General features: G+C 45.0%; 1 protein-coding gene across 2 annotated transcripts in view; it reads left to right on the forward strand.

The window, feature by feature from the left end:
- LOC112573255 (epidermal growth factor receptor-like) overlaps positions 1 to 18,529 on the forward strand; it is a 43,168-nt gene that overhangs the window by 13,522 nt on the left and 11,117 nt on the right. For both annotated transcript variants that reach the window (XM_025253456.1, XM_025253457.1), the window contains exons 2-4: positions 1,769 to 1,903; positions 4,355 to 4,492; positions 5,048 to 5,185. In XM_025253456.1, the coding sequence (XP_025109241.1) occupies positions 1,769 to 1,903; positions 4,355 to 4,492; positions 5,048 to 5,185 (411 nt within the window). The remainder of the gene's footprint in view (positions 1 to 1,768; positions 1,904 to 4,354; positions 4,493 to 5,047; positions 5,186 to 18,529) is intronic.

Below are 18,529 nucleotides of genomic sequence, written 5' to 3' on the forward strand. Positions count from 1 at the left end.
CGTGAAAAAAAAAAAAAAGAGAAAAGAAAAAAGAAGACATCACGCTGTGTTTTAAGAAAGGAAAACAATACACAGAGAGACAAAAACTGTGAAATGTCCTCATAGTGTCTGCGAAAAGAACGGTTGTCCTGAAGGGAAATAAAAACAAAACAAAAACCCGATCGCTGAGACTTGTCCTTGGTCTTTATCGTGACTCCACGTTGTTTTTGAAAGAAAGGGAAGATCGTGCACGCGCGTCTGTTAACCCTCTCCCCTCCTCGCTCCAGTTCACCTCCCGTTCGCCGCCATCACCACCATCACCTCCATCTCCACCATCCCTACCACCTTCCATCCACCTGGCCTCTTGTGAACCGTGCGTTCGTATGAACTAGCCTGTGGAAAAGCACGATGGCATCGGGTGTCGTCGAAATGACCGCCAATAACACTGACCCGGATGGCGTCCTGACTTAATGAGAAGGCAGTGTGCGTGTTTAGAGAGCCTGCTTCCGCCACAGGTCGCACGATAGGGATTGTTTCTTGTGCGCTACTTGAAATTTCTCCCCCCTTTTTTTTCTTTCCTCCATTTGGTTTCTCCTTTTCTTGATGATGGGAAAGGGGAGGATTTTGTTGAAGAATAGGATCAGAAGCTGCCAGTAGCTTTCAAATCTTTCTGTCAGTCTTCCTGACTGACTGTTAGCATACCCGTCATACTCCCAACTCGACCCCTACCTTCTGTGAGCTTGGGAAGAATGGGTATGCATTTGCAGGTATCATGGCCATCTGTGAGTTTGGGAAGAATGCATTTGCAGGTATCATGGCCACGCAATAACTCTACTTAAAATCTGTAATACTTTACTGCCTCAGCTCTTTTCACTTGTGTTGAATGTAATTAATGGAACACATGAAGCTCAAACATATGCGTGTTTGACAGTCCAGACCTCAAAGCCCTTTTCTATATCTGTCATACTTTTCATTTATTTCCTTTCCTTTATTGGCTATAAGCCCAGGGTCATGTTTACCCATGTCATCAGATAAGACATACATCACACAATAACAATCTCATATGTACAACAAAAGGTGACAATAGGGCAAAATGTATTGATGAATACATGACAGATATGAATATATGAAAGATAGAAATTACTTAAACAGTGATAATGCAATTCGAATAAGTTTGCTTCAGTTAATAAGTATACTTTTAGATTTATTATTCATCAACTGGTCAAATTTTAAAATACATTTGGATGACGCACAAAATGTACAGAAAACGGCGCTTTCCGAGAAATGGTCAACAAAGGGTGAGCACACAGAAATATAAAATGGAATTGATCACCTACCCCATCTAGATTAAACAACGATGTTCTTCAATATCTAGGTATATCACTATACCTTAACTGCTGAATATGGAATTTGTGGCAGCTTCACCTAAATAACTAAATCACTGACTCTTTCTTCGTTGATACTTTTAAGAATATACAAAGAAAATTCCTGTCCTGACTGGTCTATTTAAACATGGTATGATCTTCTTATCATCTGCTTATCCTCAGCATGTTGCTAATTGCTATCAAATATTAATGTGAAGTAGACAGGGCTGTGAACATCAGAGATATACCCGTTTAATTCACCAATAGTCTGTCAAGTGTGGAGAAATAGGGTACAGTGGACCATAAAGATCATGCAGTGTGCTCAGTACACAATCTACTTCAAATTGTTAGTCTGGTGTATGTGTCATTCATGAGGTTGTTATTGTAGATAAGGCGTATGACGAAGATGGTGATGCTCTGTGCAGAGTGTGCGGAGGGACTGTACGGCATCAGGTGCGAGAAGCGCTGCAGCCCCGGATGTCGAGGAGGCTGCAACCAGACGACAGGACGATGTCTGCAGGGCTGCGATGAAGGATGGACAGGAGACAACTGCATAGAACGTCAGTACCCAGGCTTATTTTTTATAACACTCAAATCCTTTTACTCGTCCCCACATTGTCTTTCTTTCTTCTAAAATTAGTGTTCCCTTTCATTGATTAATTAGCTCATTTATTCAAAGACCTGATTGTACGATTGTGACTCTTCCCACGGTTCTAATTCATTCACTCATTCATTCGTTCATTCATTTTTACCATCTGATTTCAGGGTTATGTAACACATAACAGTCTATTTCCGCAGAAACATTCATTCATCTGATTTCAGTTGTGGGTAATACCGAGTCTGTTTCCACCGACTGTACTGGGTGCTCTCTGAGATGATAAGTCTTTCGAAATATGGCGACAGGTCGACCCTCGGGGGAGATTAGACTTTGTAAATAACGAGCGGACGTGACGATTTCGCGTTTCGGGGGACAATTCATCACAGACTACTGATACAGCCCCTGTTTCGCTACCTCCCACCAACGACATCCCCCGCAATGGAGCAAGTGAGGGAAGGGTAGTGTGGGTGAGGGGAGGGGAGGGCTTAGCTGGGGACGACAGCAACAAGAGGGACTTCAGCAGCAGTGATTCTATTAGGTACGGCAGCAACTCCTGCAGCTTTTACCTCTAGTGATAACGCTCGTGTTCGGCGTCGGATGAAGATGCTGCACTGGACGGGAGGAGGCCACCCGTAAGAACCCTGGCACCACCAACGCAAACCCTCACCCAACCAGTCAGCACCCACAGTGTCAGAGGCTTTAGTGGTGTCGCTTCGGTCGCTATTTTAATTTGTAAAAATTTTATTTGAAAAAAAAAAAACCCTTTATTTGGAAAAGGTTACAGGTTCCATAACTCTACCGACCCTTAGTGGTTCACCTAGTCTGTGTAGTAGTCCAGTTCGTTCCTTTCCTGGTTTTTCTCTGACCCATGTACCCCTGGGTGCTGGGTGGGCAGAGACGAACCTGGACCTGGGGACCTCCTGGCTTGAAGTGGAGTGCACTAACCCTCCCCCACCTGTGATGCTGAAAGATGAAGCAAACTTTAGACCTCCGCTACCTCTTCCATGACCGAGAGACACCGCAACTTCCTCCCCACAATCACATATTCGTGGAGCGAGAGATCGTTGGTGAAGCTCGTTCTCAGAAGGTTCTAGAGTTAGAGTAAGTGTGAGGACAAGGACCAATTGTTATCACTATTATTGCCTCATACAAGAAACTCTTGTAGCTGACAGATGGCTGGTGTGTTTTAAAAGGACGCCTGATCTTAAGAGTTATTTCCAGTTTTAGATGGAGCAGTGCAATATTTGTCTTCAATAATGAACCTCAGTGAAAAGTTCAAGAACCTTAGAAAATAATTTTTGTCAAATTTAAAGTGAATCTTCTTGAAATGGGAACAAACGTAATGGGAAGACAATGATAAAAATAACAATAGAGCGAAGCAAGACACTACTCTGTAGCTCTTCGGGGTGAAGCGAACTACTGAGAAAGTGCATACCTTTCCATAAAAATGTAAGGTATTTAGGGAAAAAATCCCAAAGAAAATTTAGGTTAATCCCGAGGGGCAAAGGAGACTGAGAGGACACTGCCTAAAAATATCTCGCCAAGCATTGTCTGTGGAAGTAGTGACAAGAGTCAAGGGGCAACGAGAAAGCACGACAAACTGCGTGGTTGTACTTCTGTGACTCATCTCTGTGGGAAGCCTTGAAGTAGGGGCTGTCGGAACCACTTTGTCCGCCATACCTCTCTGCTCGTTAGAGTTTGAGAACGTCGTGTATACCGACCCACTCCTGCTCGTGACTCAGCCCCTCCCGCTCTGGGAAAAGTTACTCCATCTTGGTTCGGTTGGCCTGGGGTCGATGGGATGGGAGTGGAAATGACCATCGTTAGGAAACTGGATGGGCATATCTAGGCACGACACCTTCAACTCAGAGTATTGTCTTTGAAGGAGTTGCGACAGGCTTGAAACTGACCGGCTTCCAGGAGCCCGGATGTTCAAGTGCCGCCATCTTGCACGCTAGGAACTGTCACGGCCTGAACGACGCTCGTTAATGTAAACAACGACTCCTGACGGCCAAATCTTGAAGCCCTTGTGTGGGTCTGACATTAAGCAAACCTCTTTCACCTTTCCATGACTTCTCTCTGTGTTTCTCCACCCTTCCTCTTGTCCTTCCCTCCGTCTTTTGACCGCGATACAGACTGGTGTGATGCGTTAACTTTGTTCGAGCACCTGCTACAGTCTTTTTGTGACATTAACTTTGCCAAAGTGTCTCTTACAATATTATTAGCTTTCTTGTAACACTAGTTTTGGCAAAGTGTCTCTTACAACGTTGTTAACATTCTTGTGACATAAGCTCGCTTCAAATGTCTGCTACTGTGGTTCTTATGACACTCGTTGATGACTCTGCCTCACTGCCCATGTATCTTCTGATCACCTGCAATAAATAATGAAGTGATTTGTTTTCTTGTTCTACAGCGTGTCCGGATCACCTGTATGGCCCCAACTGTGTGCACCCTTGCGGTCATTGCCTTGGCGACGTCCCCTGTGCCCCCTCCTCTGGCATCTGTACGACTGGCTGTGAAGCTGGACTCTATGGTCCCCGCTGCGACAAAGGTCTGGGAGTCTGCTCATCTTCGCATGAACTGTTTCCCTGGGCACACCCAACATATCTAGCATGAACTGTATACCTGGATACATCTTAGAGCGTTTCTATCAACTCCCCCACCCTTTTACTTTCCACTTAGCATTCCACTTTTATTTTTCAAACTTTGGTGAGTTTTCTAGCAGTAATTAATCGTTAGATCTTTTCCTTCATTAAGCAATACTACTTCAAAGCAGTTTTAAAAACGAACACTCCATGGCATTTAAATATTTCAGTTTAGCCTTTTATTGTTTTATTATACTCCAGTTACTTTTCATCCGCCATCCTACTCCTTTCCAACCCCTCCCTTACCCAACAGCAAACTCAGTGTCAACGTGTCAGTGTGTCATTGACGGTGTGTGTGTGTGAGAGAGAGAGAAGGTGTTGTTGGTGTGTAAGTGATGGAGAAGAAAGACACAGCGCTAGAGTTATTGATGGAGGGGTGGAAGGGTAACAAGTACGGGAGGGGAGAGACAAAGTAATGCGATAGAGTTGTTGAGTCCAATCTCGTTGGTCATTGTCAACAGTCTGCGAGCACTACTACTATGGCGCCGGTTGCACCAAGAGATGCGGACGTTGCCGGCTTTTGCAACCTTGCAACGCGGCCACAGGCCTCTGCTCGGGGGGATGCGAAGCCGGGTGGTACGGAACCCACTGCGATCAAGGTAGGAGCATCTGTGTGGCGTTCTGCTTCTTTGTCACTCAGTCTCTCTGTCTTTGTCACTCTGTCCATCAGCAAACCGTACAGTCGAGCTCCGTGCCACTGATTTCTCCAGATTTATGTTCATTGCCCACATTACTATATTCTTCTTCCCACAGGATATTGAAATGCGAACCACCGTTAAGAGGCTTTAAACTACCTCCTCCACTACCGAGCACACAACCACCAACCCCTTCCCCTCTCAAAAACAAACAAAAACACTGCCCAGATGGGGCAAATGGTCACGTTTTTAGGAGACCCCGTGTACTAACAAGTGTATATACCAAAATACCATATCAAACAGCAAAGATGACATGATATTTACTGAAGTAGAAATGTTATATGCTGATTGCACTGACGTAGCAGTCGTAAATATGGCGGTGATGGTGTTAATAATATTATAGATAACATAAGCTCGAATGACACTAGCATGTGCGATGGGGGAGGCGACGCCAGCAGAAGGAGGAACACAGTAGGGGCCTGTAGAGAAGTAGTGATGTAGTTGCGGCGGCAGTAGAGATGCTAGTTACCACCGGAGTCCGTGGGCTGTGTGGCTTCTGGTGTCGGATGACGAGGCAACGCAAGGCGCCGGGGATAAAATCTGCCCTTCAAACGTCTCTCGTGGAGATAACAAAATGTTCATGTTCGCCTGTTGAAACTGATCTACCTCGGCATGTGGTATTTCCCCCAAATGCCAATCTGTCTGAGTCCTTTTCTCAATTATAGCCATCACTTCAAGCTTCAACTTAGCAGAAAAAAACAACTACTTGAATAAAACAAAACTCCCAGAACTAACTCAACAAAAATATATCGTAACAGAATGAAATAACAGAAATCATTCTGCTTATTTGTCAGTGTCGGGGATGTGAGGAGGTACGTGTAACTGTACACAAATAGCCTCCTCCTGCCTAACCTTGTTTGCGTTATCGTGGAGGTCATCAAGTGCACGCCTTTCCCTCCAGGCCTGATGACAGTCACGCCCTCACGTACAACTTGCGGTCCTCTTCTCCAACTGAACAGCTTGTGGGCAACAGCGGGGAGACGGGGGAGTGATTGGGTCCATAATAATCATAGAGAAGAACTAGTTCTGTCACCACGTCATTGACACATAAAGTGAAGTAAACAACCATAAAATAAGAAAATCCATCCATAATTTTTGTGTAGTAGTCGGGATGGACAAATGTTTAAGAACAACAGCCAATATAAACACAGAATGCAACAAATATCTAGAATGCACCGGTGACCCCTTGAAGTGTGAACTCTGAATATAAATATCTGTAGTGCACTGTCCACCTCTTGAAAGTCAGAATATAAATATCTCTCATGCACCTCTTGAAGTGCAAAACGAATGTACTTGCAAACACGCGTGCAAACTTGTTACTACGTCACTCGAGTTAGCTGGTGCAAGTGAAGGTGCCGCAGCAAGACGTAGTCTCTGCTCAAAGAACTCGGACGTTCCCAGATGGCATTACGATGCGAGTTCAAGGGTCAGGGCAGGACAGTTTCTACGTGACTTGAGCACCTTGATGCAGGCACTATAGTTGTACGTATGTCTAACTTGTTTGTAGCAGTTATTAAGCCACTTATAGTTCACAATCTCTCAAGATCATCAGCACATCTGACGAGGAGACCGAACCAGAAAAAAATGGGTTGGCGACAAATCTTGGCCTCTCGTTCAGCTCAGGGAAGGACGTTCAACTGAGCGACAGGGTGTGAGATTGTAAATATTATCAAAGGGAGTGATGATAATCGACGACGATGACGATGATGATATGAATTTCACTTCTTGAGGAACAGTACGATTCCAGAAGGTTCCTGATTTTGTTATTGTTTCGATTTGCGTTGCCGTGTTCAGGGGAGGAAAGGGATGGGAGGCAAGGGTGCACTGGGCAAGCGGTGGGATGGATGGAAGTGGGGGAGGAGATCTGGAGAACGTAGGGAAGGGAGCTCAAGTGGCCATGGTGTGCGGCTTACTGGGGCAGGCTTCTCGAGTGGCTGGCGCTTCCGGGCCCCAAGAGGCCCTGTGGTCCAATTACGCCAAGTGACGGGCGGCAAGGGGCAACGGTCTCGGCATTGTCCAGCACGGGCCGAGCGCGCGCAGGGGTGAGGGTGAGAAGGGAAGAACGAATGTACAGCTCGTATCGTCACCTTCTCCATTCGTCATCTGAAGGCAGCATCGTGCGTCAGACTGCACGTGCCCTCCCTCACGTGTCTGCTGAAGCTGATCATCACGTAAAGACGTACCCATACGTTGTTTGTACTTCCCTCTACCCCACTTCACTTGAGAGTCCAGTCTCTGTTCACGTGATCAACAGTACCAACAAATACAACAACTACGCACACTCCCCCTACCTACTCACCCATACAGAGACACGTCATCAATCGTCGTGTAGCCGAATGCGTTCAGAATATTTCTCAATTACAGAGGATGAGACGTAGATGAAACGGGTTGAGAATTTTGTAGAGATACGTGACTGTCACAACATAAACTGTACTTGAAGGTCACACCGCTATGTCATGTTCTCGTTTTTGTCCACAAACCAGGTGCGTGTAAAAAAAGAATTCATTAATTGTTCACAGCTAAGGACGCTATGACACTTTGTCTGCTCTTTTTTCCCCATCCTCATGACGTTTACAGACGGGACAATTAATTTCATCTTGTGAGTTTTTTATCATGCGATGAAGATAATTATTAGAAGACGTTGAGGCGAATATGACGGATACTTGGGGAAAAGGCAAGATGTTGGGAACAAAAAAGGTAAATAAGGAACAAAGGGTTAAAATCGTCGTGCAAACTGAAAATTTATAACAATCCTGCTTGTTCCTAAGCTTTTTTCGTATCAACTGCCTTTAAGTCCGGCTCTTGTCTAGGTTGATTTATTTGATGGGCCCTAGGTAAGGTCCTGTTAGGTACAACATGGAAATAAAGAACTGGTGATATTGAAAATGCAATAAACCAGCAGGTTTACTTCGAAGTAAATCAAACTCAGATTCTCAGAACGAAAAACTACATAGAGCCATGCTGACAACGGACGCGTCCGTGTCTTTCTTCACAAGAAGCATGGAGTCATCGTTGACGTGCAGGTGGAACGTGCAAGGTGTCGCCTCTTTAGACAATCACAAGAGCTGATATGTTGCTGGTGCCAGAAAGTTGCACCAGCTAGCTCTGAAACAGGGCCAAGCTCACACTTTGGCAGCGCCTTGATGGAAAACAAAGCACCGGCAGAGGAAATGGTAACTAGACAAGCGAAGGCAACAGAGGAAACAAAGGGAGGGGTTCGTGAGAGGGAAATAGGGGGAGAGCGAGAGGGCTTGAGAGAGAGCGCAGGTTTCGTCAGGACATTTTGCAGCAAAAGGATGTACAGCCATGTGTTGTGAGTTTTTAACCCCTACCCCTACCTTCATTTCCCCACCCTGGAGCAGCTTCGCACCCGAAAACTTTTCGACGCTCTCCAGAAAGGAGGACTAAGCTGTGTCGTAGCCATAGCAACCCTGCCTGCAAACTTTGGGTTTATGCAAAGAGGAAGTTCGTCAATGCCGAGAATATGCCCCATGATAAACCTGTGTTTTGAGCAGAATAAACCCGTAATTGCGCACGAAAAGCCCCCCATGTTTACTGAGGATGCATCCCCCCCATGTTTATGTACAATAAATACCCACGTGAACACACAATCAGTTGTCTTTCTTCTGTGCATTAACGCACCTTCTTGGACAGTGCCAACTCTCCAGGCGACTGACGTGACCATGACGGACTGTCACTGCACTGCCACGTGGAGGAGGGTCGGCATGCCCGACACGGAGGAGGGGAATGAAGGGCTGGTGGGCGTGGCTGCAGTCCGTCTTCTTTTGATCCTCCGTCTTTCTCCGCGTCTGCTATTCGTCATCGCTGCCTCGTTTTCTCACCTGGCGAGACCTTGCTGGCACAACTACTCGTTGGTCCCAATGCAAGACTCGCACAGGTACGGAGGGCAGGGCTCGCTCTCTCTCTCTCTCACGCGCACGCACGCACAGATGCACGCAAGCACAGATGTACGCACGCGGCCAGCCAGCTCTACGACCAACCAGAAAACTTCTCATTGTGTCACGCGGTACACCTTAAATGTGCGCATCTTAATTGCAGATTTTAAAGTCAAAGTAGATTTTGTTTTCCAGAAATAACAACCATAACATCATTTCGTACCCAACACTTGTGTGACTAGTGACTGACAGCAATATCAGCAGACAGACACGTTTTCGCCATGAATTACCTTTGTTCTTCCGATTTTTGTCACTGCTTGGGAATACATTAAAACTCCTTCTTCGAGAATCAGCGGAGTATTTATTAAATCCTCAGTATTTCAAAATTTGACACTGTCAACTCTACAAAGAGAATGAAAGGAGAAAGATGTATGGTGGAGGACACTACGGAAATGAAAAATGAATACAGCATCGGAAAAAAGACCCTTGACAAGTCAGGCATTTTGTCCTTGTACGGACAGGAGACCTCAGCAACCTCTTGGAAGAACAAAAATATTTTCTGATAAAAAATCCATGAATTATTCAAAGAGTGATGCATTTTATAAGGTCGTAAAACAGAAAAGTGAGATGTGGTAAAATATTAGTTCTTTTTTCTCAGCAAAATTCAGGGTTAATCGAGGGCACTATAGGGACCGACTTTGTCTCCAGCCATTCATGCTCCTGGCTCCCACATCCGGTCTGCCATCAAAGTCGCCATTTGTAGAGATACCGCGCGGACAAACGAAAAGTTCTCGCCACTCTGGCATTTTCTCCGGCCCGCCATCTTGACGCGCTTACGTCGGGAGGGAAAAAAAAAGCCTTTCTACTCTCCTTCCAACCCTCCACAACATGTTATCATCACCGGTCGGCCCATCCCGACTGGCCGATCAACCGCAGAAAACAAAGGATTGCATTCTCTCCTGACCGGAATGCTAAAGTTTATCGTGCCACAGTCTTTGACAAAACTGGAAACGCTAATGGGTTGCGAGGAGAGAGAGATTGTGCAGCACACCCCCGAGTTAACCACATCCGTTCTCCCGTTCGTATCAGCGACATCCGATACAGAATGTGAGAAGAACTCAGCCCCCGCCCCCGCCTTCTCCTGTATGTCTTCCTTCTTTTCTCAGCAGGTAATAAAACTTTTCTTGGGGGTAGGGGGATATAATGTGTTAATATATGCTGTTCTTTGCACTCAACGATATCATTTTAACGAAGAAGATTGGCAATCCTACTGCGATCCCCCAAGCATTTCCTTCCCTTGAGCCTTTTCGTGTTTTTCTGAGTAAGGGGGAGGTGGTGTTCTTACGGACTTTTTATAGGCTAATAGTCTGTTTAGGACACACTAAGATCTCCCTATTACCAACACTTGCACAGGACTTTGCTGGTGGGTTTTTCTCCTCTATACTGCTGACTATAGGGTTCCAGTTTGTCTGAATGCCCTCCACACTGCTGACTATCTAAGAGATAAGATACGACAACAGTACTGACTGGCTCAATGACTGATGGCCGGTCTACAATTTATTACGACTCCGAGGAATAATGGCTCCAAACGCTAGGTTAATCGAGGGCAAAGAACCACTGTTCCTCAGACATCTTACACCGATGATAAAATCGCTCTCCCTCTCTGTCCCTATGAATGAGCCTTCTGTGTGTGTGCGTGGTGTGCAGCTGTTGTTAATGTGTTCACATAGTTTAGCGGACAGCCGAGTGTCTGAACTGAGAGGCGCGCTGGTTCGATACCCGAGTAGCGCAGCAAACAGTCGACCCAGCTTGCAGGAATGGGTACCTGAGTCCATAGAGGGTTGAGGAAGGTAAGGCAACGTGGTAGAGGAGATGGGCTCCGCCCTCACCTAAAGCTGGCCCCTTAGAAAGTGAGGTCTTTAACACCTCACTCCCCAACGACCTGAAAAGGTTAGGGAACGACCTTTGCCTTTTTTTTTCATCCCCTGACTGGTACCACCTGACGAACCGTTCTGGTGGTCCAGTGGTACTTGTTAGAGATAACAACTAGATAGACGCAGCAGATGACCAGGCTGGCAACTGAGACCTGGCTGGAGTGGTAATGAGCAGGTCCAATTAACCCACAGGGGAAGAAAAGTAAATGAATTCTTTTTTTGTTTTCCTTTTGTGACCAACATGATTTTGAACCATCTTCAGCGTGCGTGAGGGTGCACCTTTTGTTATCATACATTTTCTGCACCACGTGCAAAACAAAACTGCTGTCAAAATAAAAAAAAACAACAACAACAAACAAACAACCCCCATCAGGCTTTGTTGACAAAATGGAGTACCTGATAATCGTTTTCAATCTCTTGGATAGTTATTACAAAGCATAGAATTATCCTCTGCTATCTTTGGGATAGGAATTATATACTTTAAGGTGATCCTTCAACACATCTAAAATAGTCATTATAACATCTTTTTCTTGTGAAACCTTGAAATCATTCGCTGAGATAGTTATTATAAACCTTGATATAACTCCCCAGAACATGGGAAGAAGCTAGTCGAGTGATTAGAACACTGGTGTCGAGGTGCACCGGTTCGATACCCATGTCTCGCAGCGGCTTTCCTCTAAATTGGTCAAGCAGTCAAAACGGGTATCCATAGATACCTCCATAGATGGTTGGGGAATGGTAAGAGCGAGAGGGAGAGAGAATAAATCTGGCCTCGAGAAAAAGTGAGGTTTTTAGCACCTCCTTCTTCCCCACCAACGACCTTAAAAAAATAAAATAAAAGAAGAAAAGCGAATTTTAAGCGAGAAGTAAACGATAAGGTAGGTAACTATTACAAGACACCCTCGTGTGGTCGAAATGAACGGACACAGATTCCTCTCCTGGGGGGAAAGGCAAGACAACTCTTTAAAAATGAAACGTGGGAAAGAAAAAACATATCCTGTAACCGAAAGGACGCGACAAGAGAGCGGAGAAAACTCGGTCAAAACGCAAAGGGAAGGATTTTAGCCAATAATCGAATTGGAGCCAAGCATTACTTACGAGCTTAAAACACACAAACACACACGCAACAAGAAGAAGAAATCACCGCTCTAGGATTACAAAGATAGCGACGAAAGGGTGACGAGAGATGAAACGCAACCCTTTTGTTGGCAGGAGGTTCCAGGAGATCCAGAGCTGGGAAAGACAAACAGCGATTCTGAGCAGACAGTGAACACTTGTCACTGGCATGCAGCTGCTTATGTCGTTACAGTTATTTGAAATACAGAGTGTCGGGAAAAAGTGGGTTTTGGGGGTAGGGTGGCAGGTGGGGAATGAGATTTGAACTGGCGGTAGGGGAGGGGGCGTTACAGAGTGTTGTGAGTGAACTTATCTTGGTATTGTTTCAAAGGAAACACTATAGCGCTGCAAAAGCTGGAATGGAGCTGTTCACAAGCAGCTGCACACTTGCCGCCTTCAGATATTCATATCCACGTGCGATGGCAGGCGGGATGCAGGAGGTTATCACTGCTTCTTTTGAAAAAAAACGTTTAAGGACACTTCACCGAGGATGATAGGGCCTGTGTGTATTTTTTCCCATTATTCGGAGAGTTTGATGTCATCTGACAGCTTGTCGTCGTCTGTTATCGTCTCCCTTTAATGCTGGCGCGTACACCGACTGTGACTGCAGAAAGCTGGGGAGGGGGTGGTCTCTGCGGTTTTCTTCAAATGATAGTGAATGTGTAAAACTTGTCTGCATGATGGTTGGCGTAGTCCATAGAGATAAAAGATCTAAAGAAATAAATGACACGTGTTACGCTGCCCTCCTGGCTCAAAATGTCAAAACAAAGAAGGTGAAGTATTTCCAGCTTGAAAAGGCATCAGGTGGTCTGTGGGGTGGGTCAGCAAAGCTTCTGAGTTTCTCGGTAAACAGAACGTGACTATACATACAGTACAACCCGACACAGTGTGACATAGAGTGAGGCCCGACACACGACGACATATAGTGAGGCCTCACAGAGTGTGACATGAAGGGTAGCCCCATGAAACGTGACTCAACATGTGAGAATTTGCTGGGAGGTAAAAACGGCAAAGGTACAGGACGTCCCACGACCTTTTTTCAAGTCGTTGGGGAGTGAGGTGTTCGAGATCTCCCTTTCCCCAACCCTCTTTGTAGTCAGGTACCCAGTCTGATAGCTGGGTCACCTCGGGGAAAGGGAGCTGCGGTGGTAAACAGGGTTTTCAAGCGGTCTCTGTCTCAAATTTGCTAGAGGCGGACCTCGGGGGGATAAGGATAGACAAAAGAAGCCAGGTGTAGGGGGAAAGAATAGAGAACTTTTGGAGGGGAAGACGATCTTATGTAAACACGTGCTCAAGACAGTAATTTCAGCGAAGTTTTTTTTTCCACAGGTTAAACGGGCTTAACACGTGTGTGTATAAAAGTGCTGCAATCCTTCGTGCAACCTTGTCCAGTGATTAATGAATCAGGTTATTTTTATTATTATATATTTTCTGACTCGTTTTTTCATTGCACATAAATTTAATAAAAGGATAAAGAATGGGCCAAGATTCTTAGGAAGTGAATCCGCAAATCCATCATTTCTCATAATCCCAACATCCGACTGCATGAGGCATCTGAGGGTGAATAACCCTTTTCAGGCCATTTCTCGAGCACAACAGTCAAGTTATATAAAGTTACAGAAATTAGTTGAGATATTAGCGACCATAAGGTTAATATTATGAAACAATTTTTTTGCTACGCAAGGAAAACAAAAAGTGAAGCTACTTATTTTAATTGCTGTCAGCAAAAGAACTGTTGTATAACAAATTGCAAGACAAAAACCTTCAATTTTTTTTCCTTGACGTCATATTTTTGAAACATTTCCCTGCAGAAAAGAAACTCGCCTCTCATGCTGCGTACTTATTAAGATTTATGTCGCGTCTTTGGAGGTTAAAGGTGATGGCAGTAGACCGGAAGTCTCCTCAAAGATTTGTTTTCTACACCTTTTCTGTGGACGTAAACTGCTTTAGAACGGTCTGATTAATACGCTTCGCTTCAGAATGTCATGGTGTCCGGGAACAGCCATTTCTGATGACACAACGAGGCTAAATAACGCCTACTGATAGCTAAAAGTATTCAAAATCTAAAGACTTGTTAGCTGGCTGGTTGAAGACTGAAAGACAGTAAATGAAAATGTGGAGGGTGTGAATTGAAGGTTGTCATCTTGCCTGCATTCAAGACAGACCGTGCTCTGAGACAGAAAAAGGTTTCGAGGTGCAGAATTCAATGAGATCCCTCCTTTCCTTAAAGATATGTGTGGAGGGGAGGAAGAGGGAAGAACTGTGGAATTAAAGAGGGCAATGAATTGCATGTGTTTCCCTTGCTGTGCGCCTTGTCGTCGTTTCCTCTGGTGCTCTTTGTATGTGCGAGAGAATGCGACGGCAACTCCAGTTCTTCTTAACTGTGGTAGCAAAGACTTTGGTGGTCGCAGTCGTTGTATGTTAGAGGAGAGTAGTTCCCGTTCGTCCTTTTGGTAGAATATCGGAGACAGCAATGACACGAAGTTCACGTTTAAACATAAATACTGCACTTTACGTGGCCCGTTATAAGGAGGTCCTGCAGAGGTTTAGTCGGTAAATCCCACAAATCTTGATTTTTTTAAAAAAAATTGTGGTTAAGCGGTAGGGGTAGGAGCAACACAAACAAAGCAATTCTTGCCTCTTTGGCATTTATTTCAGAATTTTTCTCTTTCCTTTCTCTCCCCCTCTCTCTCCCCTTTTCTCTTTTCTCCTACCCACCCCCATCTCTCTGTCCCAGCCTTGTTCAGTCCAGTCTGTGGAGGAATAAGAGGGCTGGGTGGCAGGAAGTGAGGAGTCAGTTGTAAAGAGAGCATCGAGGTCGGAGCAACATCCTATCCCGTGACCAAGAATCAGAGAAAGGCATTTGTGACGATTCTAGCAACTAGAGTGAAGTGTGGCCTACTGAGGGGGAAGAGGGGTACCTCCTAATGTTACCTCCTTTACACCCAGCTTCCACCTTCACACACCCACCCAGTTACATTGCACGCCCTCACAGGTACTTTCTTCCACTCGCGTGCGTGAAACAACTGGCAACAGTTACAAAAACAATTTAAATGAATATTATTAAACTAAGAAGGCCGGACACGAAATCAAACAGTGGCAAATACTAGCACTACACCGTGGAAGCCGATTTCCGACCGACCGGTCTTCTCGTTGCAGCTTCACGCAGGTCTGTTTAACTGCCTCTCGATGACGTCTTTTTTTCTTGAGAATGACGTTGTCCGAATGACGCTCACGAAGACGTCAAGCGCAGGAAAATTAGCGATTGGTCGGTTTATTTAGTAGGAAAGTGTTTCCACCTTGAGTTGATTTCGTCTAGATCAGTGGTCTCAAACTCATATTAGCATGTGGGCCGCAGTGGAAAGTAACAGCCAGTCAGCGGGCCGCACCACGAAAAGAAAATGTTTTTTCATTAAATTTTACGAACAAACTGTCACTGCAGTTAAATGCTAAAATAAAGTTTTTATAATTATTAATTACATTTAGTGTAGTTTATTACATGCACAGGCAGTTTAGTTTATTAAAATAAGTTGACGTTGTCTCTGTCACTAATAATAATTTTCACTGCGGGAGTTAATCACCAAGCACAACATACATATACACCGCGGACGTGGCCGAGGGCCGCACAAAAATGTTTCGCGGGCCGCATTCGGCCCGCGGGCCGCGTGTTTGAGACCCCTGGTCTAGATAAATAGTCAATATATTTTCCAGTTTTGCAGCTTCTCTCTCTCTTTCTTCTATCTTCTCTTTTCAGGTCCCTTTTTCTTCTTCCTCACACACTCTCTTCACCCCACCGAGTGACTAACATCCAATTACTCCACGTCTCTAGCCACAGCTTGCTATAAAATATTAAAAACAGACATGTATGTGGGTGGCTAATAAAATCTACCGCGATATCTGTATGTCTGGATAATTATACCCCACACCAAATGTCTGCGGTCCACTGATTATCGCCGAGATCCAACGTGCCGTTGTCTGTGTTGTGAGAGCAGAACCTGGGCTGCTGCAGTAAACGCCATCTTAAAAACTCCACATCCTGCATTAAACACCGTCTACAATCTGAGCGCGACAACAAGTTTTTGTTTTTCTTAATGTCATCCACTCAAATTAATACCCTTTTTCTTTCTTCGTACGTGCGATACACGCCCTACTGCGCCCCCCACAAAGAGGAAACAACTTTTGCTCTCCCTCCCTGCTTCTTTCTTTTGCTCTTTCGTTCGTTTGTTCGCTCGCTCTTTCTTTTTATTTTCTGTCTCGGCATCAGCATGTTTGTGCTAGTGCTTTCTATGTCCCATCTCGTCCTCCATCTCTTCTCCTTCTTCTGAGCCATGTTGAGACATCCAAGTCTCCAGACCTGGACATTCTTCGTGGACGTTTATCACAATACTGGCGGAGTGACTTCCCGTTCACTTCTTTTTTTTTTTCTCTCATTCCATCCTAGGTGGCAGTTTCTTTGCCACTCGTCTACATCTTTTTCCCTTTATCTTTTGTAGGCCGTTTCTTTTTAGTTAGGATTTCTATTATTTATATCTAGATGTATATTAATGCATATTTGTGTTTTTACAATTTGCATGTTTACGAAATATTTGTTCCCTTGCGTCTTTATGATGCGTTTGTGGGTGTTACATGCAAAAGAAAAAGACATTTTCAAGCAAAAAGGCGCCTGAACACATAGATAAACCTGAAGGAGTGTCTCATTGCTCTTAGATCAGTGTCTCTGTGATGTGAGAGTTTAAATGTATAAAAATAATAACAGTAATCTCGGAATATGTTTGAGAACTCGATGCCTTTCGACCCTAAGATTTCCATCCTCAGTTTATTTGGGATTCTTCCACCCCCAACACCTTCAAGCAACAGGCACCGCTGCATATAAATTCTCAAACGTTTATCAGAAGAGGACATGCAATTTTTCTTCAGATCTCTAAATTTTTTGTTTTTCTTTGCTTTTTTGTGGTGAGTGATCGCAGCAAAAGCTTTTCTGAGGAAGGAGACGAGAAAAAAGCTTGTAGCCTCCGCCCTGTGAATCACTGAGTATCCCTGGACGCCAACCCTCGTACCCTCGGTAACAAGACGTCGACTAAAATAAGTCCTCAGAATCTGACGTCACAGATAGGGCGCGTGATTTCCGGCGTATCAAAGCGTTTTACGTGCCGCGTGTCACGTGGGTGCGCAAATTTAGATCGAGTGCGCCAGCTGCGTGAATAACGAGAGAGCAGACGAAGGTGAAGATGAATCCGATACACGCTCATCATACCTGGGCGTGTGTTTGTTCGCAGCTGCTGCAACTTGATAACAGGACTTCAAGCGCTCGTTGCAGGGGGCGGGAGATGGAGGGTGAGAACAAGGACACGGGTGGGGTGCGATAGGATACCCGCTTGGAACATCCGCTTTTTTTAGTTTGGACATCGTATACAGCCTTCTTATCTGGCTTGTTTAATTTGCGCCTAGATGACCCTAGCACATAAAGTGACGCTTTCACTGCCCCGACTCTCTCCCGTGTCTTCGGCCACCCAGAGGTACCTGAGATTACATCCAATTTACGGTTCTGCGGTCAGGGTCGAAATATGATGAAGTATTTTTATGACAGGTGGTGATGGAGCTGGTGATGATGATGTAAAATAACTCGAACCACGATCGTAAGTGTACTACAGCTGAAGTTCAGAGAAAGAGATGTCGTATTGTGCCGTCACAAGAGAACTACAAGCCAAGGCAAGGATTGTAGAACATAAACAAAAGATCTGAACAGCACATAAACACAGGAATGAACAGGAGTGGGATGGGGGCTTGAGAAGGGCGGGAGGGAGAAGAAGTCGGGGTGGTGGTGGTAATAACTTACGCTACAAAACAACGGCGACAACATCGGACAAGTAAGAAGGTGTCCATGCATCTTGCTCAACGTTGATATGCGGAGGCGGTTGGTTGTGGAGCGGAAAGATCTGACTTTCTGAATGTCTGCCACAGAGCCTTATGAGGGGAAAAAAATTGTGAACATGTGGAAGTCATTCCTCAGGACTTGAACCTTTCTTTCTACGTTTCTTGACGTCAACAGTAGCATTCAGAAGAAAAGGGTGGAAAACATTAATGTATTAGGGTTGCATTTTCTCTTTATATGTCGGTCGCTTCCTCTCTCCGTCCGTCCATTCATTTGTCTGCATTTTTCTATGTGTCTGAACTTCAGTGCCTCTATTTGTAACCCGACCTCCTCCTCCTTCTCTCTCTCTATCCTTTTTCCTGTAGCCTCACTTGTTGCCTGACTCTTACTAAATTTCATGACCTGATGGCCTGGACAAGGACTGGATAAG

The sequence above is a fragment of the Pomacea canaliculata genome, linkage group LG10, assembly GCF_003073045.1.
Source record: "Pomacea canaliculata isolate SZHN2017 linkage group LG10, ASM307304v1, whole genome shotgun sequence".
NCBI classification, from domain to species: domain Eukaryota; kingdom Metazoa; phylum Mollusca; class Gastropoda; order Architaenioglossa; family Ampullariidae; genus Pomacea; species Pomacea canaliculata.